The 22,909-nt window shown below is 50.7% G+C and overlaps 1 protein-coding gene across 26 annotated transcripts; it reads right to left on the reverse strand.

The window, feature by feature from the left end:
* Window positions 1–1,867: 1,867 nt before the first annotated feature.
* Window positions 1,868–16,725, reverse strand: SF1 (splicing factor 1). Of its 26 annotated transcripts, none has more exons than XM_072639045.1 (14): window positions 15,715–15,931; window positions 14,199–14,327; window positions 11,542–11,617; window positions 8,260–8,412; window positions 7,951–8,040; window positions 7,508–7,691; window positions 6,827–6,942; window positions 6,616–6,723; window positions 5,251–5,431; window positions 4,709–4,982; window positions 4,263–4,322; window positions 3,961–4,137; window positions 3,087–3,291; window positions 1,868–2,631 (listed from the first exon to the last, which is right to left on the reverse strand). In XM_072639045.1, the coding sequence occupies exons 1-14, from the start codon at window positions 15,743–15,745 to the stop codon at window positions 2,505–2,507; spliced, it is 1,911 nt and encodes a 636-aa protein (XP_072495146.1). In that variant the 5' UTR covers window positions 15,746–15,931; the 3' UTR covers window positions 1,868–2,504. The 26 variants fall into 26 exon arrangements, with proteins under 26 accessions (XP_072495146.1, XP_072495145.1, XP_072495144.1 ...); XM_072639044.1 differs by lacking the exon at window positions 15,715–15,931 and adding an exon at window positions 15,274–15,402; XM_072639043.1 differs by lacking the exons at window positions 3,087–3,291; window positions 15,715–15,931 and adding an exon at window positions 16,586–16,725.
* Between the last annotated feature and the right edge of the window lie 6,184 nt (window positions 16,726–22,909).

Raw genomic sequence — 22,909 nt, forward strand, 5'->3', positions numbered from 1 at the left:
TCTCACAAGTTCTATGGGAAAAGGCCCTTCCATTCAAGGTAAGAAGGTCCTGTTGGCCTCCCTACATTCTCCACAAAGGCAGACCAGCAGTCTGCAGGACACACTCTGACCCATGTGCCCAGCTGGGGCCTTTTGTGTTCAGCTCCTTTTCCCAAGAAGTTTTTGTGCACTACCCCACCCAAACCCTGCTGGAAGGCTTCTGATCACTTAATACAGAACTGGAGCAGAAAGGAAATCTTGAGAGATGGGTCTGATCTAATCCTCTTGCAGATAAGACTGAAGGTCTGAGGTGGAAAACCTCCCAAGGCTACCAGGTGGATTCAAACTTAAGGCCCTACTGTCAAATTCCCCTCTTGCCCTGGCCTGTCATGGGCACTTGCTTTGGGTTGCTCAGCTCAGGCTTTCTCCACCTGACACCTGAAGGCTAAACCTGCCCCAGGTACAAGAGTGATCCCTCTACTGGCCAGACTGAGTCTCTGCCATCCCAGCGAGACCCTGGGTGCCTCATGATCCATATCTCACTCAGCCCTGGACCTAGCAGGCATAAGCAATCTGCCTTTGCACGATGCCTAGCCATCTTCTGTACCCAGGAAACAGGGCACCTGTCTCTGAGAACATCTTGGGTTTCTCCACAAGCCTTGGCTGACTAGGTGTCAAATTCACTGTGACCTTTCCCTTGTGGTATCAGTTCACTGCCCCCTTTCTGGACTATGGATTTCAAAGCTCATCCTCCAGCTGCGGGGGGGTGTGGAGCATCGAGGGTCAAGGCTCTCATTTCCTGCTTTTGCCCATTTCAGCAAAGACTAGTCTGGGAGAGAAAACCTCAAGTCTATTCCTGACACTCCCTTTACATGAGGGAAGAGACCAGGGAACTTCTCGGGGAGGGCCAGTGTTTCCCTGCTGCCTCAATTTCCCCATTCACAGACTTGCTGTCACCAAATCCTTAAAATCCTTTAATCCTTAAAGGCTGATAGCCAGGAGTGTAGCAGTCCCAGGAGAGAAAGCCCAGAGGGCTGGGCTACGGTTAAGTCACTGATTTTGTTGGTAAAACTCACACAGCTCAGCCTCCCCCAGAGCTTTAAATGCCTAATTAACCATCCTACAAGCCCACCAGGGAAACCAAGGCAGGAGGAGGCAGTGAGAAGGAAGCTTCCAAACCACCCCCCACCTCTTCCTTTCAAAGCTTAAACTCCGAGGGGAGAGTGTTCCCAGGACCACTCTCAGACCAAGGCTTTGGATTCTGTCAGGCCAGGGAGGAAGTCACAGAAGAGACTCTGGTCCCAAGCTACACCCTCTTAGTCTCCCTGTGTCCACAAGGGAGGACAGCAGCAGCAGCAGGGAGCTATGGAGTATCCAAGATATCCCCCAGAGGGAAGGTGGATGTAAGGGGGAGTTAAGGCCAGGGTCAGTGGTTTTCAGGGCTGTTCACTGTGGGTGCAAGAATGCCAGACTGGGCAGAGTAGAGGGACACTCAGGACCTAAAAAAGTCACCAGGTGGCAGTGCCAGGTAAGGGGCACTCAGCTGCCTTCCCATTCTCTGCTCAGGCTCTGGAGAAGCCAAAAGCCACTTGGCGATGTTAATTTTAGCTGCTCTGTGCCTGACGTGACAGACTGGATTAGCTAGCCTGACCTTTCAGGGAGGCTCATGTCTCCCAGGACCCCAGGGCCTGTCAGGTGGTGGCCGCCTGCCTGCAGACATAAATCCCAAAGCCCCAGCCACTCCCAGTGGAGAGCCTTTAAAGACCTGGAGATCTTTCAGCTACTTTGGCTCTCAAAGGAGAAACCCACCCTCCCCAGGGGCAGAGTCCCACACTGGCACATTCAAAGGCAAAGGAGAGTCAAAAAGAAAAGACCCAGAAAGCCACACTGCTGTTTTAGTCAATGGAACATCCCCCTTTTAATGCAGTGTTTTATTGTACACCAAATTATAGGCCAAAAGAAATTTCTGCAGAGAAAGCGGTGAGAAGAGAGCGCTTTACACATCATTGTCCACATAATCACTCCATGAAGAGGGAAGGGGGGAGGGAGCAGAGGGGGACCCTCTCCCCCCCACCACAAAACATTCAGACATTTGGGACTAAAATAAATTGAAGAAAAGATATTCTGTCAGCAGGAGGAGCAAAATGGGATCCAAGGGTGGGCAGGGGGCATAAGCCTTCCCCCTGCCCTCGCCAGGGGCCTGTGAGGGGCTGGACACAACTTTTTTTAGGCTCTCTCTCTAAAACCCCCACAAGCCGAGGAGGAGCAAACCTGACGCTAGGCTCCCTTTCTAGTCAGCCCACCATGGGGGAAATCTCCATTTGCTCCCTCCGCTACAGAAAGCCAACAATCTAGGCCTGGGAAGAAGGAAAGGGGGGCTAATTGCAGCGGAAGACCAGGGACAGCATCTCCTTGGACGGAGTCTGAGGAAAGGAAGAGAAAATGAAATACAAAGGAAAAGAAAAAAATAATAATAAATTCACGATATGGAGCCAGCGTGTTCCGATTCCGTCCACAAAAATAAGTCAGGCTGCTTTGCCGAACCATCCCGTCCACCAGGGGCGCTGTTGAGGCTGTCTCCCCGGAAGGGTCACCAATGGGCGCGGAAAGTCCTCACTCGCATGGCGCGGGCCATCGCCGCGGGGACGGATCCTGGCGGCCCCATTTGGGGAGGGGCAAGGGGAGTTGGGTGAGGAGAGAGAAGACAAAGAAGAGACTCGATGCTACGGGGTGCCAGGAGAGCCCAAGCTGGCGCCCCTACTAACGCCTGCCTGCTTCCCAAGCGAGTCCTCAGTCGCCCGGGACAGGCTTCCTCGCACAGCCCAGCCCTGTGCGTGCACACACATACAACATGCGTGCGTCCCAATGTCTGGCTCCATATGGTGAGGTTCGGCGTGTGTTTTAACGAGACCAATTATATATATATATAATATATATATAATATATATATATTTTCTTAAAAAAAAAATCAAGTCTAGTTCTGTGGTGGAGGCGGTGGGGGAGCTGGAGGCATCCCGAAGGGTGGCATGCCCGCCACCCCCATGCCCATCATGGTGACAAAGTTAGAAGGGTCCATGGGAGGCGGAGGAGGAGGGGGCGGGGCGTACATCATGCCGGCGGAACCAGGTGGCGGAGGCGGCGGAGGGGGGGGGGCCCCGGGCGGCAGAGGCGGCTGGACCCCGGGGGGCAGGGGCACCATAGTGGGGTTGCCTTGCATCTGAGGGGCTCCTGGAGAAGCTGCGGCAGCCGCCTGCTGCTGTTGCCATGGCGGGATGGACCCTGTGCCAGCGCTCGTGGTGGTAGTCGTCGTATCTGGGGTGGTAAAGAAGCCCAAGGTCACACGCGCGGGGGCACACCGCGGCTCTCTGCGGCTGCTGGCTCGGGATTGGGGGGCCAGGGGCGCCTGCTCCTTGCTCCGCATGCTTAGTTAATGGGGGGTGGAGAGGCTGTCCTGGGGAAAGGGGAGTGGCAGGGGCGGGCAGGATGTACCCTGGGGTCAGCCTAGAGGTCTCTGGGGCTTCAGAGAAAAAGCCCCTTGTCACCAAGGCCCCAGTAAGGGCTGAGGGAACACACGAGAACCAGCCGTGACACCCTTCCCACCCCATCACCGCCACAGACTGCACTTTCAGCCTCAAGACCAGTCGCTCATATACCCACCCAGCCCACCCCACCCCTTCAGTCTCACTTCCCTTCCACAGTCCATGCAGCCAGAGACCCCCCCCCCTTCACATGAGGCTATCCTCACCCCAGGCCCCCCAGGTCCGCACCTGCTGCCTACACTAGTGGTCCAGCAGGAAGGAAAATGACGCCTGTTGGCCTCGAAGTCCAACATACCAGAATCACGCCACACCAGACATCACAGAGCCTTATTCCTAAACCCACCCACTCTAGCTGTTCCCCCTTCCCCCGCAGATCACCTAGATGGCTGATGTCACCCCACCCCACCCACCATGGCCCCACAGAGAGGCATCTTCTACTCACTTTGCTGCCATGGCAAGGGGGTACTGGAAGCCATACTGCTGCTGGGCGGCGGGGGAGGCGGAGGCTGCTGCTGCTGCTGCTGCCATGGGGGAAGAGGGCCAGAGGGAGGGGGTGGGGGCTGCCCACTGGGAGGCGGCGGCGGTGGCATCATGCCCATAGGCGGAGGCGGCATCATACCTGCAAGGCAGAAGAAACAAGTGAGACCACAGGGTGCAGCCGCTGTTCCAAGTTCCCGAGGCAGGGGAGGCGAGTGGCCACATGAGGGGGGGTATCCCCCCATGCCGGACACCCAGCTCCATTACCTTTTCCTTGATGTAGGCGATAGACCCCAGAGCCCACAGGCGTACTTCCCAGGTACTGATCTTGATGGAAGGAAGAGCAGGGACTTAGCAGGACATTTGAACTGGCTAGATAAGACTCCCGCCCCCACTGCCACCGCCACAGCCTCAGCCCAGGATTACACTCATTCCAGGTAAGAGGGTCCAACAGACCCAGGAAAACCCCCATATCTGGCCTGCTAGAAGAGCTGATCCCTTCCCCTCCCAACCCAGGGATCAGCTCCCCATGACCAAATGGGAGCGGTGCTCCTCCTTCCCAGCAACAAGCCCATGGTATGCCAAGGGCACGCCCCAAATTCAGTCTACTAGGCCAGTCACCTCAAGAGCTGTTCTAGACTCTCAGAGTGGTCTGGCACAATACCCCCAGCCTACCCCAAATCCCCAAGGTTTCTGGTCTGACACTTACTTACCCATTGGAGGAGGGCCATGGTGCCCAGGTGGGTGGGGCCCCTGGTTCATCGGTGGCGGTGGTGGCTGCATCCAGGGGGGTGGGGGCCCATTAGGGTTGTGCTGCATAGGATGACCACCATGCCCACCTGTCAGGCTGGGCAGCGGATGGGGAAAGTTGTGAGGTCCACCGCCAGGCCCACCAGGTCCTCCACCATGCATTCCATGGTATGGACGATTCTCTGAGGGTCCCGAGTTCATCCATGGTGGGCGGCTCTGGGTAGTGGACATGAGAGACTATGTGAGAGCATTTACTGTCTATGCTCTTGCCTGCATGTGCTGATGGCAACATTGTTCTCTCAGATCGTGTAGCCAGACCCAAAATGAAGGGTGAGAGAACTTCAAAAGATCCCTTTATTGCTTATAAAGACTCGACAATCTGGGAGAACAATGTTGCCCAAGTGACCACCACACCACCTATTGACCTGAATACCAGGCTTTTGTTGCTCCCAAACCCAAAAGGAGGAGAGCAGCCTGGTCAAAATGTGAAATGTCTGGCACTCACCGGTGGCGGTGGGTTGTTGGCAGGGGCAGCAGGTCGAGGTGCGCTGGCCAGGGGTGTGGTGGCAGGCCCAGAGGCAGAGCCAGCAGAAGCCGGGACAGGAGCTTCACCCAACTCTGCCATGAGGGACAGGTATTCTTTATCCATTCGGGCTTTGTCCTGGGCTGACTGTGGGTCACCAGGCCTAGGACAAAAAGAACCTTCCTCAACACACCAAGAGCCTTGGAACTCACAAGGTCAGCACAGACACACCAAGGCATAAGAGAAGGGGGAAGGGCTCAAACCACATCTACATCTCGACCTGGGCCTGCTGTGCCAGGCTCTGCTCCAGCTGTATTAATGGGACACCACCACCACCATGGGACAAGTGACCCTATCGACTGTTTCACAAATTCACAGGAGATCAAACGTTCATGTTTTACCAATGAAGCCCCTAAAAGCAAAGAGACTGCCTCAAGGTCATACCAGTGATAAAGGCCGGTGGGGGATGCAAACCAAGAGTCTCCTTTAATCCATATTTAACAGCATAAAAAAGGAGCAATAGCCTCCAAACTTGCCTTGTCACCAAGATCCACATACCAAACCAAGGTTTGCAGGTTTGTCTACTTATGTAAGGAATAGTCCTACAAACTACAGGACCAACAGAGAGCACTAAAGGAGCACAGTCTTGTAGATAGATGTTTTGAGGGTGGGGGTGGGGGGTTAGAATTCTGAATTAGTTGCCAGAGAAATTTTAGAAAGTAATTATTATTAATAATCTTTAGATAAACTCAAGTTCAAGAGTGTTTTGCAACATAAGATGGCACATTCACCGTAGGTTGAAAACTTCTGGGGACCACAAACTCATCTCTAGCAGCAACCAGTACATTTTGGTACTGATATAAACACCCAACCTCCAGAGAGAAAGACCCCAGTTCTTGGGTCCAAAGAAATGGCAAGTACTGTTGACTTTTTTACCCCAGATGCTCACCATGACCAGGTTCCCATCACTTGAGTTTAAAACTAGGGCTCAACAGACACACACAGGATGATATAGGAAAGGCCTGCTTCACTCAGCTGATCAAGATCAACCTTGGCTTGGGCTCAGTTTCAACTGCCTCTACTTTTAATATACAAGGGGCAGTTAGGGGTACTGGGTACCAAAGCCAGAAAGATCTGCATTCAAATTGAGCTTACTAGTCATGTTACTCTAGGCAAGTTATTCAACCTGTTTATCTTATTTGTAAAATGGGGATGACAGAATCAGTTGTCTTCCAGGGCTGAGATCCTATCTGCCAAGTGCTCAGCACAGTGCCTGGCACAGAGGAGCAGGTGTCAGGTTATTACACCAACACAGTGAGCAAAGCTCACTTAAGCATGGTGCCCCACCTTTGGAATTTGCAATCTGAAGCAATGTGGCCAGCCCCTCCACACTTGGTGCACACAGTGGTGTTTGTGATGCTTCGGGTCTCTGAGCTCTGCCATGGTCTTAAAATCCTGTCAAGAAAGAAAGCGTCAACTCAAGAATCAACCTCCATTTCTCCAGTCCCCATCATCCCTTTCCTCCAGAGCAGCTCTGAAAACCACTCTCCCAAAATACCTGTTGTCATCTTCCCGGAGAGTCCCATTCAAACGGGCTAACTCTCGAAGCTGCATCTTCCGTAGGTCATTCTGGTCCTCTGGGGTTTCAATGCCTTGTTTCAGAATGTTCCGAATCTATGGAGTTACAGAGGTCAAGGGGTAAATGGGATAGGTCAAAACAAAGAATGATATACAAGTGAATGCCTGGATGCCCAAATGCAGGTCCAAAGAAGGGCTGTGTATATGTCAAACTCTTTACACCATCACTTTTTGTAACAGCAAATAATTGGAGGAAAAAAATATACCCATTAAGTGGAGAACAGTCAAAGAAATTAGTTTTGATACCAATGTCTGGAACATTCTTAAGAGTAAGAATACAGAGAAGCATGAAAAGTGAAGTGACTTCTGTGAACTTAACATGTCTACGCTGCAAATGGCAAGATGCAAAAAAAACCTCAGCTTAAAAGCCTAGAAGGCCAGCTAGGTCCTGTCCTGATGATGTGAACACGTTCCTTCCTCCCTTCTCTGCAGAGGTAGGGATGCTCGCTCTATCTGCTATTAGTTACCCAGCTGTCTTTCTGTCCCCCCTTTCTTGTTTGGTAGCCCCTTTCTTGTTTGGTAGAAGAACTGGTTCTCTGGGCACAGGTACCAGCCAACAAAAGCGGTGCCATTCTGTAAATCCTTGTCAGAATTCACTTACCTGCTCTACTGCCTTTTTGACATTCTCCATAGTGTTGGCAGTAACTAGGGCATGCAGGGGCTCATCTTCCCCAGGCAGCATCTGCCCATCCTTGCGTCCAACCTTGCCTTCCTTCACGGACCCTTTCCCCCGGATCATAATTTTTGCATTGCACTCCTTCTCAATATTCTTCAAGGTGTTGCCCCTATGAGTTCCACGCAAAAAGAGAAGATTAGTAATTCTAACACTGGGCTAGGCAGTGTTGAGGAGGAACTGAAAATCCAGAGACCTGCAGCCCCACCCCACTGTGTGACCTCCAATCAAGCAGCCGGTTATAGAGGACTTCTATGGTGAAATGGGGAAGCTATGGACCAGCTCAAGTGCTTTTCCCTAGCAAACACCCAGAAGAGCAGCCTCTTAAGAGCTGCTCAGGATTGGTTCTAGCCTCTCCAGGTAGCACTCACCTGGGCCCAATGAGAAGTCCCACAAAGTTGATTTCTGGATACTCATCTTGTGGTATCATCACCTTGTCGCTTACCCGGGTTGCTGGAGGTCTATACAAGAAAACACATTCTCAAGATCACTTTCTCAGGGGCTTGACACCTCTCCCCTAAAGCCCTCAATCTGTTCTCCTAAGAGACAGCCAATGTCAAGAAAGATCTAATAAAACCTTGTCTATAATCCTCCCATTTTAGAGGGAAAGGAAAACCAAGGGAAATGGGATCCAACTGGCTTCGGCCCATCTCCGAGGTTCTAACGGGACCCTCCCTCACTTGTAATCTGCAGGTGGTTTGAAGTCAGGGTTGAGTGCCACCATCTCAGTGATGAGGTTGTGCCTTTCTTCCTCTAGTTTCTTCCGAGTCCGAAATTCCCTCGTGTTGAGTCGCTTCCCCTCGCTATTGTAAATGGGCTCAGGGGAAGGGGACCTGTGGGAAACAGCATCGCATCAAACTCTCCACCCCTCTGCCCGTCCCATCAGGACTATTAATAAGTCTTCCCCTGGACCCCCCTAACCTCTCAGACCCTAAATGCCACTCTCTTCGGAGGAACCGACCATAACGTGTGCTATTCAATATAGTGTGCGATGGGAAGGCGTAAGCTGGCTTACAACACTGGGGATTGGGGAGTGACAGAAGAGGAAAGGGGATGAGAGGAAAAAATGGATTCTATCCTCTGTGGGGATGCTGGGGGCAATAAGAATAATAATTGTGGTTCTCAGCCACACTCTCACCCTGGGGGGCATGTAAATTGTGTTGTTTAATTGAGAAAAAACTTGAAATGCCATGAATATTCTATGCAACGCAATGGGCCATGAAGCCAAAATTTAGAAATTCTTAGAGACCTTGTGCTCTACTAGGGAGAGAAGAAAGCCTATACCCCCAAAACAGCATGACTATTTATTATTCGATAATGTAAGCTATCATGATTAAATCTTGATCCAAACTAACTGGGACTCAAGGCTACCGCAGCTACATGGCTGCCACAATGGAGAGAGATGGTTCAAGGCTTCGCGTCTGCTTTTCCATCAATGTCCTGGCAGGCTGCGCCAAAGGCCCACGAGTCAACCTGTTTTCTGGCTGTTTAAGGGTTAGAGGTTGGGGAGTCTGAGTAGAGAAAATCGTTAAAATGGTAACGCAGCTTCTAGGAGAGGCTGCGAATGCAGATTTGGTCAAACACCTGCCTAGGGTCTGAGCCTGCAAACAGCAAGGTTGGGGAAAGCCCGTCTCGTTCTCCCCCAGGGTTTACAAGCCCAGAAAGCAAAGCAGATTCGTTCTCTTTTTTAAAGAGTAAAATGCTGTTGCTACAAGTAAAAAATACCAATTATAAAAAGGTCAGTTTACCACAGCTGTTTTTGCAGTGATAAAAAAGAGGTTACACTCCTAGAATTTTGAGTATGGTTATAAAAAGGACCAGAGCTTGACATTGTGAATGACAATTTAGTAGCAGCTGCAAGAAGGGAAGAGAGCATATGGATCAGGTTATCAAAAACCATCCTGGAGCAGCCTTGGTTTGAGATGAGAGGCCCTCGCCTTGCCTAGCTGGAGAGCAAGGACTGAAAGCGGCTGCTCCCACTGTCTTCTCAGCCTAAAGGAACCATGTCACGCCACATGTTTGTTAGACACACGGTAGAATAAAAGGTCAGCTTTGTTCATGACTAATGACGACTAAAGGACACCTCCGTTTCTAGCATCTGGATAAACTGTTGGCACAATCCAAAAGTCAACAGTAGGCAACAAGACTTCCCCAATTGTCATCTACTATCCCATCTTACACATTTAAGCTAGAAGAGGTTCATCAACAGTTTAGACTGTGCAAGTTAAGCAGCAATGAAATTGCATTATGTGGCTCAATTTCCAAGTTATACCTTCTTAAGCAATCATTTATTAAGATAGGAAACTGCTTCATGCATTTGCCTCCAACCTTGGCCATACGGACTCTCTCCAAATGAATGGGTGGGGAAGGAAAAACTCCACTCTGCTCAGGTAGAATTTCTAATCCCTGGCTTGCCATAGAGAAGATCAGACAAGCCTGGCCAGATTCCCGCCTGGCCCTGCGTATCTATCGGGGACAGGCATTTCTGGCTGACTGATTTGGGGACAAAGTTTGGGTTTCCAGCCCTCACACCAAACTGGCTATTGAGGTACTTTCACAACAACTTCACCCCTTCCCATGACCAGGGAAAAACAAAGCTAAGTTTTCTAGTGGTTAGATTGGTTTAACTAATTCCCCTACATAAGAGCAAATTAGATAAAACTAAACTCTAATCCCAGTTCCTCCAGGGAGCAAAGGGTTTGTTAAAAATTCACCTTTTAGAGATTGGTTTAGTAACCTGTAAATACACAGTTAAAGGGAAAAAAGCCAAAAGGGCACTCTACACTTGTGGTCTATAACCTAGAATACGTAACCCTCCAAAAAATAAAAAATTAAAGAAAAAAGGAAAAAAAAAAAGGAAAAAACAGCCCAACCCACGACAAAACACTGCAAGTGAAAAATTAATGAAATGTAATGGGATAAGTAAAACTAAGGGGTCAATGTGGAGAAGGAAGGAAGTTAATTTGTTTCCTGGCAAACAAGGGGCAGCAGAAAGATGCATGAGTGAGTGGCCTGCGGCTCATTACATCATCTTCCTGATTTAATGCACCATTAATTGGGTAATGAAAGCCAAAAACAAATTAGACACAAAACTCGAGTTTTAAAAGCAAAATGAGCTCAATTGTGCTGCATGCTCTAACCGAAAATCGAATGTAAATGGAGGGATTCTTGCCCTCCTCTTAGACAACCAGATCGCAGCTATTCCAAGATCAACAAACCAATAAAACAACTGGTTAAAAAAGTGAAGTCCCCCTCAGAGCAACGGTCCGAGACTGTGACCTGAAAGACCAACATGACCAGAGCTGGTTTTGGAGGGCCCCATTACCCCCTTCAAAAAAAACATCTTAGGGCTGCATTTCACCCCAAACAGATGAGAGACCCTAAGCCCTCCTCCCAACACCCCCAGGCATTGGCCAAAGCTGCAATATTATTAGCTGGCAGTGAAGGAAGTTGGTTAGAAATCTCATCTGACTTTAAAACCATCTCCAAACCATGAGCAGAAAACTGTCGTTATCAGCTACCCAGACTGAGTTTCTGGGCTGCTTCAACCTCAATGATGCACAAAAAAATGTGTTCTTAATCCTGCACCGTGTGTACCTGTGAGGAAGATGCTACATGGGCTCATGGCCAAAGCAGGCTCTGAAAGGTCAGTTAACTGGCCACCTGACTTGCCCTGTACCAGTATCAGGTTCAAATCTACATGCTTACCAATTGGAAACCAGTTGTCCATTTCTTGCGATTTTTGGTTTTGCTAAAAATTAAGTTTCATTCCAAATTTCTAACTGTTAACTGCTCAAATATATTAATAGAGAATTGTGTTTAAATCTTAGTTCCCCAAAGAGTCAGAGTACCAAAGGCATCTTATCAGGATTTCATTGAACTGACACATTATGTTGCCACCAAAAATGTATTGAGAAAAAGGTAAAAGCGTTACTGTCAGCTGGTTAAAACTGTTTCCCAACCTGTCCTCAGGGTTAGGGGGGATGCCCAGGTCTCCTGTGCGAAGTTTGCGAGTCAGGTCTTCTATCTGCAGTTGCACTGGAAGAAACCAGGTTAGGAAAGAAAAAAAGGATGGAAAAAAGACAATGTTACCAAAAAACATCTCAAATCTCAACATCAAAGCATGAAGAACTTGGAGACTTTGAAAGGGATGACTGACCAGGGAACAAACTGAGGAAAACCCCCAACCACCTACCAATCATATACTTCGGCAGGAATCCATTTATATCTCTAGCTATTTTTCTCTTCAGAGAAGGTTATCAATTGGGAAGCAAACAGTTTGTTGGAAGAGGTGTTAGCAATAAAGGCTGCCTAATGACTACAGCTAACAACAAAACAGTTCGTGGGGAGCTGAGATGTTTCTGCTCTACCTGTCCCAGTAACAAAAGCTTGCTCCAACTGGTAACAGAAATAAATCGTGGATGCCAGCAATACCCACCCCACCATATTATTCTCTTCAGGGTCAAAGTCTTTTTCCTTTTTTTCCATTAAAACAAGTAACGTGGTCTGTGCTGAGGACCAATTAATGAATGCAGGTACAGAAAGTGATACCAGTTGAGCAAAGATCATTTCCTTTCCAGTGTGGATTGTGCTACTGGGCATATTGAGTGTCCTTCCAAATCCCCTTAAGATAATCCAGAAATTCACAAACATCCTATTGCATACTACCCGGCCCATCCATATTAGGTAAAGCTGCCAATATACCTGCTATTCAAGTGTTAGATAACAAGCGATATACATAAATAAACCAATAGTCACAGATGCAAGAATTGTTTTTGGTTTTGTTTTTTACCACAAAGGTTTTAGGGGGACAGGCACAAAGGGCAAAAGGGAGTAACATGTGACCCCCCACCTTGGCTGTCGACATTTGAGGCTGTACAGAAGAAAGGAAGGTGAGGGTTTCACAATCGGAATAATGATAATAATCTACCAGTGGCTCTGAGCAACATTACTTGATTTCAGAGATAATGAGACCTGTAGTGCCTGGGGACACAATACCATTTTCCCCAAAGGTGTTTAAATAATCACCTACTTCTTACCTTTAAACCAACCAAGGGCAAAGGCCTGCAGAGCTTTTAATTGAATGGGACTAATAATGTACTTCCAACTCAAAGTATCTAGTTTCTTCTCTGCCACAGAAAAATCTCCAAGTCCAAACAGCCCAGGCTAAGTAGCCCAAGGTGAGATTCACCTTCATGATTATATTTTACTTACTGTACATTTTTACCTACTGAAATGTGGGTATGGGAGACAAGAGACAGAGTTTCCCTTGGACTTCTGGATAAAGCCCAAGACACTAATGACTTTAATGCAATTCCCTCCACCAGTGGTTGGTGGTGACTTAAGTTCTGTGGTTTGGGGTTAGCTAAGTTCTACCCTGGATTGCCCTTTGACTCTACACTGATTGCTGCTGTAAATAACTCTGGGGCTTTGTCCATTAACAACCAAGGGAGCCCAAGGTAAGGAGGAGTCAATAGAGCTGGGCTGCTGTCCAAGAATAAGGGCACAACTCTCCACTAGAGGGCAGGTTTTCCAGTCAGAAGGCCCGCATCTGGAGTCATGTGCCGGCCCCAAGAGGCCAAAACTCTCAGGTTCACAAAGGCAGAAAAAAAAAATTCATGGCACAGCCCCAAGAAAACACCTTTGCTGACTGCCTTAAAGAGGCTTCTGGATCTATTTAAAGCCACAGCCTCCTTAATGAAAAATGAATTGTTTAAACTGATTTTTTTTTTGACACCTGCACAAGTTGGCAAATAAACACAAAATTCTTGCATTAAAACCTTATATCAAAACATGAGACAAGTCACTTTGAAGTTTCAAACTTCAACTGCAATGTGGTAGAATTATTCCCAATACAGAGATAAATCTTTTAACACTTGAAATATCCTATCTCCCCATGTAATATTAGACTTTTTCAACTACCCAAGGCCAGCTCCATTCCCAAGCAGTATTCCTTTCCCAGCAAAGTTCTTTGTGAGCAAATACAAATGCCTTAGTTTAAAACAGTTCCAGAGACCAAACCAGAACAGATGCTGAAGGGAAGGTTAAATTTCTGGAACCAAATGTTAAGTAAAGATAAACCACCACCAAATTTTCTCTTAAGCACTTATGACGTTAAAATTCAGCTGTTACAGGTTTTTCTGCCCCTTTCAGGCCACACCATGGTACCATTGTGGAAGACGCTATATTTCTTGGGTAAAGAAAGGACCACTCGCTTCCACAAGTACCTGCTGACTGGGGTCCACTGGAAACCCTCACCTAAGAGGCCTCATTTTCCCCCCCTTTCTCCCACCTCTTTAAGTTCACTAAGCAGAGAAAATGTTTTGAGGGAAAATGAAGGTAGGGCTAATATTCTGTCCCAGGGATTCTACTACCCCCTATACACACACCTTCCTGGCACCCACGGAGAACCTGGCTGTCATGAACAGATGGGGACCGGGCTCAACAGTACAGTACTGGTTAAGCAAAAACTCGTGAGTTAAAACGTTAAGCAGTCATACCTGACAATAGCCCAAATCTTGAAAATGTAAATTTGTAACACTTCGTTCAGCAGTCAGTGACATTTCTCAGATGAACTAGAACGTGATTCAATATGTTTGCATGTAGAACGTGTATTTACCTATATAAGCTCTTTCTTGCTCCCTTGTAAGTCCAGGGGGGATGACAGTCGGCATTCCCGGAATCACCGTCTTCTGTTCCATTGTATCCTGGTTCCATCGGCTCCTCTTCCGCTTCTTATTTGGGAAATCTGAAGGCAAACGTGGTTCGTTAGACCCAAACAAAATCTATGAGCCCGCAAGCGTATACCCTACCGTGAGCCAAGGGAGCCCAATCGTGGCCCAAAAGTTGGATCTCCACCCGCCACCAACAATGAAAAAGCAGCCAGGAGAAACCTCAGGGGACCCCCAATTTAACCCTGGGTCACTACAAACTCCCAGACATTGTGGTGACCGGGACTTGACCAGGGACTGGACGAGGACCACTGGCTCACAAGGCTTCCCTCTCAGAGCCTCCTCTAACAAAGGGGGGGGGGCATTTGGGTAACCCTGATGCCCCCCCATCAGAGCACAGCCAGGCCCAAGGCTCAGCCCCCCCATACAGCCAAGGGCAGGCCCAGGAAGGGCGGCGAACCACCCTCAGCCCCCCCCCCCCCCCCCCGCACCCCGCTCTCACCGCCCAGGCGGCCCAGCATGGCCGAGGCTCCTCTGTGGGCCGTCAGCCCTCCTTCCTCACAGACCTATCTCACCCCATACGGGGCGGGGGCGCCCCGGACCCCTCCCTCTCCACCCGTCCACCTGGAGGCGCCCGCGGTGGAAGCTGCCCCCGCTCCAGCCCCCTTCCCCCTTCGATTGGCTTTCAAAGACGCGCAGGCGCACCAAAATGCCCCGGCTCGGCCTGCCAAGCGGACGGCGCCTGCGCACAGTGCTTCCGCCCCTGCCCTGCCCCCCCCTCCCGGCCTGCAGAGGACGGCGCGTGCGCGCCCTCCGCTCCCTGGCTCGGGCTGCGCGCGCAGGCGGCGGCGGCGTGCCCCCCAGCTCGGCCCCCCTGCCCCCTCCCTCCGTCCCCCCGCTGCGCGCGCGCCCCCGCCCGCCCCCGCCGCCGCGAGCCGCCGCCGTGGTGTCGCGCGCCCCTCGGGCGGCCGGCCTGTCCGCGCGCCGCCGGCCTCTCTCGCTCGCTCTCAGCGTCCGACTCACCTCCTCCCCCGCCGGCCGGGCCCGGCTGCGGGTCCTGGAGCGGCTGCGGCGGCGGCTGCGGCGGAGACACGTGCTGGAAGAGCGGCGGCGGCTGGGGCGGCTGCGGCGGAGGAGGCGGCGGCGGCGGCGGAGGGGGAGGCTGCGCCTGCGGCTGCGGGTACGCGGGGCCCGGCGGCGGGGGCGGCTGCGGCGGGGGCCCGGAGGCCGGGCCGGGAGTGGCGGCGGGCGGCGGCGGGGGCGGGGGCGGCAGCGCCGCGAAGGGGAAGGCCGCGGCCAGCGGCGCCGCCATCAGCCCGGGGCCCACGGGCCCCAGCGGCAGCCCCGCCCCGGGTCCCGGCCCGCTCCCCCCCGGCCCCGGCGGCGGCGGCGGCTCGAAGGCCCGCTTGGGCCCGGGCCCCGGGGGGAGGCCGGGCGGGGCCGCGGCCGGCGGGTGCAGCTTACCCAGCGGCGTGGCGTTCGCTCCGGTCGCCATGGCGCCCCCGGGGACCGGCGCCGGCAGCGGCTGGGGCGGCGAGGGCGGCTCCGGGGCGGCGACTTGGGCTTCGCGAACCTTCGCGGGGCCGCGGCGCGGGCGGCGAGCCTCCTCCGAGCGGACCGGACCGCACCGCACCGCGGAGCGAGCGCGAGCTCCTTCCTCTCACGCGGCGGGCGCGGCGGCGACGACGGCGGGCGGGCGGCGCGAGACGCACAAAGAGGGAGGAGGGGGGCGCCGGGGACCAGGGGGCGGGCCAGCGGACCGGCCTTCCGCCGCCGATTGGTGGACGTTAGGTCCAGGGCTGGGATGGGAGCGCTCGGATTGGCGGAACTGCGGCCGGGCGCTGGGTGAGCCGGGATTGGCCCGAGCCGTTAGGAAGAGAGAGGAAATGGCGGCGGGGATGGGAGGGGGCGCGGTGCGCTCTACATTTGTTACTGCGCGAACTGAGTTCTAGGCTACCTGGGGGTGGGGGTGGAGGCGAACTCTATGACGTCAAGGAGCAGCGGCCCTCTCATTGGCTGAACTGAGTACAGTCCATCAAGCGCAGAGGTGGGTCGGGATTGGCTGCACCGAGTTCTCGCCTCTCGCCCCGCCCCCCTCACCCTGGGGAGCAGTTTCCCCCTGATTGGAGAAGAGGTCACGGCCTCGGAGTCGGCGCCAGGCCGGGGCTGGGGCGGGGGGGCGCATGCGCACGGAGCCCCATGGCCTCGGTAGCTGGGCCGACTCTGGTTGCAGAGGTGACCCGCCCCTCTCTGGCTTAGAGATGCTCCCGGACCTTGGCTAAGTGCTTTGCCACGTGATCTCAGGTCCCGCCCCCCCTCGCCCCCCCCCGCTGACCTGAACGGAAGGGACCTAAGTGTCCATCCCTGTCTAGACAGGGAAACTGAGGCACAGAGGTGGCCAGGCCGCCTAGCCCAAGACCACGACCTCCCGGACAAAGGTCTGGGCAGCCCAGGAACTTGATTTCCTCTTCCGCCACAGTGCTGCTCCCCCCACCCCGTCCCTGGCCATCCCCTCTGGTTTTGCTGGGGGCGGGGAAGGGCGCGATGACGTCATTGCCCCGCCCCACGATCCCCGCCTCAGCGCCACCCTCCCCTCTATACCTACCGGACCCATTTGGACCCACGCAGCCCCTTGTCCTGGGGTGGAGACCCTCCCTGGCCGTGGCGGGATTCCGCTCCTTCCACCCCCCATGCTGGCTCCTCCCGCTCATAGCTGGGGACCTGGCCCCTAATTATCTCACCACCCTTCTGGCCCTTCTCCTTGCCAAGGCTGCCCCCTCTCACTCCCCCCGGGCTAGCGCCTCCATCAGCCCCCTTCCTTCTGCCTGCAGACGTGCTCACTCCTCCCCTTCCCCAAAAAAACCTTGCTCTGGAGGTGAGGGGGAACCTGCAGCCTCGAGGCGCGGGGCGGGAGGCCCCTGCCCTAGACCGGACCACCCCCCCACTGTTCTCCCTTTCTCAACCTCTCTGCCCCTGTCCTCCAGCTGAACCCCGGCCCTCTCCAGAGTCCCCCGTGCCCTATTTGTGCCAAGCCTGTCTTTGGCCTTTGATGCTGTGGACCATGCCCTTCTCCGGCTTATTCTTCTGAATCTCCCCACCCGCGTTGTGGGATCTGACCTTGGGGGTTCCTCCAAGACTTGGCCCTGGGCCGGGCTGGCTTTTCCCTTTACAGCCTCTCACTTGGTGATCTCAGCAGTCCCCATGGACCTGGCCCAGGCCCTTCCCTGAGCTTGTCTCACGTGAGACGTCTCAAACTGAATGTCCCAAAGACCTCTCAGACTCAGCCTCCCCTCCCACATGTCCCTATTTCGGTTCGAGACTTCCTAACCTCGGGAAAGGCTCGCTCTCCCTCGCTGCACAGATCCAACCAGTTGCCAGAGCTTGCCATTTCCACTTTCACAACCACTGACACCTTTTTTTCTACCCTGGAACCTACTAGCTTAATTCAGACCCATATCACCCTGAAGTCATTTCCCCTGAGTCAATCCATCCAACAAATCCATCTCCCACCTCCATGTCTTTGCCTTGGCTATCCCTTATGCCTGAAATTCGCTCCTCCTTAAAGAGTCCCTTCTCTGTCTTGAAAACCAAGCTTGAACCCCATCTTCCTCTCTAAACATTTCCTGACCCCTTCCTTCCACAGGATGTCGCATATATTTGTATTTATTCACATTATATTTATGCCCTATTCAGGGGTGGGGGACTTGCAGCCTCGAGGACACATGTGGCTTTCTAGGTCCTTGAGGCGGCCAAAAGACTTGTTTACAGAACAAATCCTTTTATCAAGGGGATTTGTTCTGTGAAGTTTGGATCAGCAAGAGGGCTGAACTTGAGGACCTAGACCCTGCCCTATATCTTTTCATATGTACTTAAAATCTCCCCATTTTCTAATATCTAGCATTCATTTCTTTTGTACTTGTACTCCCAGGACCAGATCTTTAGTAAAAACTTCATAAATGCTGGTTGATTTTATTGTTACATCTAAGATCAAATATAAATTCTTCAGCTTGGTATTTAAAGCTTTTCACAGTCTTGTTGTTCAGTTGTGTCAGGTTTTTCATGTCGAGATATTAGATGGTTTGCCATATTCTTCTCCAGTTCATGTTACAGATGAGGATACTGAGGTAAATAGAGTGAGGTGACTTACCCAGGGTCCCCCAGCTAGGAAGTATCTGAGGCCAGATGTGGGCTCAGGAAGGAGTCTTCCTGGCTCCAGACCTAGCCGCTTCACCCCCCTTCCCTGGTCTCTGGCCACCCTTTTGGACTCTGACATTTACAGCTGTTCCAAGAACAGACCCTCCCTCTCTTGGCTCTTGCCATTCTCTCTGGCTGTCTCTCAGGCATCCTACTGGAAACCTTCCCCAGCCCCTTAGTTAATTAATTCCTATTTATCCTGTCTAGGGCTCATTGGTATGGGATTGGTTTCAAGTTTTCTCACCCATTCAGCCAGGAGCCCCTCCAGGGCAGGGGCTGACTTTGGTCTTTCTTTGTATCCCCAGCACTTAGCACGGACTTGGCACTTAGCAGGTGCTTCATTGGGGTTGCCCAATTGTTGCCTTAACTAGGTGAGAGAATGGAGGAGTGAGCATTAACTTCCTTAGAACCATTCCAAACTGGGAGAGACTGGGTTATTCCATAAGCAATTTGTCTAAGTAAGAAAGAGAAAATCTCTGAGGAGGAGGGGGACAAGACAGGACACCAGGGAGGAAATTCAGAAGGTCTGGATTTCCGAGGTCGGTGCGAAGAGAGGAGGCCTAGGAAGTCCTGAGAAAAACAGGCCAGCCTTTTTCCAGCTCCCCCTTCTTCCATGCCTGGCGGTCCTCAAACACTCCCACGGGAAGGAAAGTTTTGTTACCTAAGTGTTTACAATAAACTGGATTAAGTTTGCAAGAGAAAGGAACCCAGCCTCTTCCAGGTAGGAGGGATTTTCCTGAGGGCTCAGAGCAATTGGAACTTTTCATCTGAAAACAAACGCAAAGCTAGAGAGGGGAGAAACCTGGGGACCTTAGAGCCCGTTTTATTGACTGCAAAATAAGTTAATTGCTTTGCCCAAGTGCTACCCCAACTTTCTGGTCTTCCAGGGTCCAGCCCACTGTCTCCCACCTAGTTCTATCTCCCACCTAGTTCTGTCTCCCACCTCCCTTGTCTTTCTGGGTCTAAGGTACACCCCACCCTAACACTCAGAAAGCACTTCAATGCTGGGTGACTGAATGATGAAGGGAATTCACATCTGTAAATCCTTCACAAACCTTAAAAGCAGTTGCTTAAACTTTTCTAACATGGAGCCAAACAACAGGTACTGCATGGTACATATAGTAGAGGTATAGACCAAGATAAGCACCAAGTAGAAAAGTCATTTGGGAGGGGGAGGCCTTAGAGACTGGGGTAGGGGGAGAGGAATGGTGCCCAGGAAAGGCCTCCTGCAGAGACAGTGCTCCATCTGAATCTTGAAGAAAGCCAGGAAGACCCGGAAGAGGCATCGGGAAACAGTCAGTGCACAGATGGGAATTAGAGTGGACCAGCAAGGAGGCCACTTAGGTCAGATCATAGAGGTCTGTGGACAATAAGGTCCAAGAACCAGGGACCAAGTTGGAAGGATTTGTATTTGATCCTGGAGGCAAGAGGTACTGCAGTCTATAGCAGTGTAGGACTGGCCTGGGTTAGACCTGCATTTTAGGAAAATCACTGGGGAAGGAACTGAGAAAAGATGATGCTCAACTTCCCCAGGTCACCAGAGCCAGCCAGAATCTGAGACTAGGAACTTTACCAAATGCATTCCAATAGATTTGCCGAGGATAGCAAATGGAAGAGTGTAGGAGGGTGTCTCATGCCCCCACCCCCTGGAATACAGCAGCTAACAAGATGTTCTACACCAGATAACTCTGTGGTGGAGAATATCTCCTTGATTGAGTTCTGGGAGCAAATATTTAAACTAAGTGTGAACAATCTTTAGATACCACTACTGAATCATTTAATTAATCAGAGCTATAAACTAGATGTGTACAAGAAGTGCTTCAGGCCACTGAATGAAATCAGATGGCAAGATGTATTAGGATTGATTAAAAATTCTAAATATAAAACTGCAAAATAATTACGAATGCCTTATGTAGGACATTCTGCAAAGATATAATCCAGTAAGACCTCACATGCTTCTTATCTGCAAGACTTCCTATTAAGTTTATTTTACAAATTTTGTTAAATAAGAAAATCATTTTTACTGAAATAAGTTGTAACTTGGAAAATGTTTAGTAGAATATAACAATCACCTATAAAGTTAATTTTTATGCTGGACTTTATTTGAATAAAATTTTGTAGTATTTGGTTGAATGCCAATAAACAGCCTTAAATCTGGTTCTGCATCAATTTCTGTGTTTTGATTTAAAACAAGAATAATGTCTTTTGTTCACACAAATAAGAGGTGGAAAATGGCAGGAGAATTTTATAAGTTTTCTGCTGAAAGATGGAAATTCATTTTTTTATTTCTAGCTGCCTAATCAATCATTGACAATTAATAGCTCATTAGAATATAAAGCATTTATTTATCTCCTGCCTTATCCCAAGTGTCGCATTAACTGGTAACTGTCCTCAGAGCACAGTTGCATATTTTTTTGTTTTTTTTAGCAGTGTTTGTGTGTAAACTAATCTTGGGAAGTGAAAGCTCTCTTCAGGCAGAGACTGTCTCTTTTTCCACAACTGGCGTACCAGTTACACTCTCATAGAAAGTACAGGAACACTGTCCAGTGTTGCTGCCTGGTCCAATTGAATATCCACTAGAGAAGAAGATAAGTTTAAACTTAACGTCAGCCTCTGGACTTCCGTGAGAGGCCACAGAAAGTGTTTTGATGGTCCATGACGGTTTCATCAGATGCCTTCCGGGGTGCTGCAAGAGGGCCAACCTGAGACTGTGATTATACAGCTGATGAGGTCTGATTACAGGGTGACAGAAGGGAATGAGGGAGCAGCACTGGGGCAGCCAGCAGAGTGCTGATGAGTCTGTGAGCACGCTTGCTTTCCACCATCCCTTGGGAGTCCATTTGCATTAGAATTTGAATCCTGGTGGTGACTTGAGAACAATTTGATGACAGGTTGAGAAACTGCAAGGACTCATCAGATGCCATCAGATTTTGCTGTAGCTGCAGCATGAACACCAAAAATTGTGTGCATGATCATGACAGTTTGGGGTCACTGCAGAAACAAACTCATGATGTCTCATGCACATGCTGGGTATCACCCAGGAAAAATATATTTGCAACATAATTGGACTATTATTTACCTCTCAAGGCTCCATTAAGGCATCTTTAGCACGTTTCCAGCTCCCAGAGGGGATTCCCTGAATTAGACACCCCTCTGGGCCTACACATGTCAGAGAAGCATTCTAGCAACTTCTTTCAAAAATTAATCTTTGAGATCACTTTGAGGACTATGATCAAAGGACAGCAGTGTGGGAGGGGAGTCACCCCAGAATTAGTGTCTCCATTCACTCCCCATTGACAGTGTCAGGAACATTAATGCAATCTGGCCACACTGAAAGGCATGTTTAGGGCGCATGACCCCTTCAAGAGGCTACAAAGATCTCAGTTCTTGGGGCCCAGCAGAGTGCTACACATGCTGCAGGGGGATGTCATGAGGAGTCCAGAAAAGGAGGCCACAGGAACAGTGAGTTGCCCCTTTGCCTTGTCATCCCTAGCTAGAGACCACTTTCCCCCGTATCTGTCGGGCCATGTGCCCCAGACTTAGAGGGAGAATGTCTGTGCCCCCTCGCAGATCCACCCAACTCAAAACGGATCACTTTAAATGGAACTGAAATCGACCTCTTTGTCAATTCCCACCCACTTTCTGGGGCCAAGGGGAAGAGGTAGAAGCCCTCTCCTGTGAGACAGCCCTTTGGATATTAGCAACGATCCCGTCCAGAGCCTTCAGAGGACAATGTTAAATGCTATTTATAAATACTATTAAATAATAGAATATAACAATATGTTTATAATAATATTAAAGAGGAGGATAGTCAGCATGTATGTGGCACAATGTGCCCAGCCCTGTGCTAAGCCCTTTGATCTTCACAGCAACCCTGGGAGGCAGGTGTTATTACTATCCCCATCTTACAGATAAGGAAACTGAGGCCAAAAAAAAGTTGACTTTTGCAGGGTCTCAGGCTAGATTCAAACTCAGGTCTTCCAGCCTCTAGGCCCAGCTCTCTGTCCACTGTGCCACCTAGATGTGCTTCACATGGCAGCATCTCAAGGCTCTTCATCTGGTTGCCAGCTACACGATGCTGGCTGATTTATCATTGTTTCTGAAATGTGTCACCTAGAATCAAGTAGAGTTCTCTTACTCTGTATGGAATTGGAATCCAGCTCAAGCCTGGGCTGCCTCGCTATAGCTGAATGGTGCAATGGATAGACACCTGGAGTGAGGAAGGTCTGAGTTCACATCCAGCCTCAGACACTAGCTTCTTACCCCAGGGAAGTCTCTTTGCCCTGCTTGCCTCAGTTTCGTCATCTGTAAAATGAACTGGAAAAGGAAATGGCCAACCCCTCCAGTATCTCTGCCAACAAGTCAGACAGATTAAACAACAAAAAAGAGAGAGTGATAGTTTTTTATTTATTTACTTTGGGGGGCTGCCATATAGTCCATTAAGGACTCCAGCCTTCATTCAGAG

Source organism: Notamacropus eugenii, chromosome 2 (assembly GCF_028372415.1).
Source record: "Notamacropus eugenii isolate mMacEug1 chromosome 2, mMacEug1.pri_v2, whole genome shotgun sequence".
NCBI lineage: Eukaryota > Metazoa > Chordata > Mammalia > Diprotodontia > Macropodidae > Notamacropus > Notamacropus eugenii.

Excerpts from the sequence above, each read along its gene's own strand:
- SF1 (XM_072639025.1), bottom strand. The coding sequence starts at position 15,745 with ATGGCGACCGGAGCGAACGCCACGCCGCTGG. Across the intron at positions 11,618-14,198 it reads GCAAGAAAGAGCTTATATAG|TGCAACTGCAGATAGAAGAC; the intron begins GTAAATACACGT and ends GGTTTCTTCCAG. Across the intron at positions 8,041-8,259 it reads AAACCACCTGCAGATTACAA|ACCTCCAGCAACCCGGGTAA; the intron begins GTGAGGGAGGGT and ends TTTCTTGTATAG.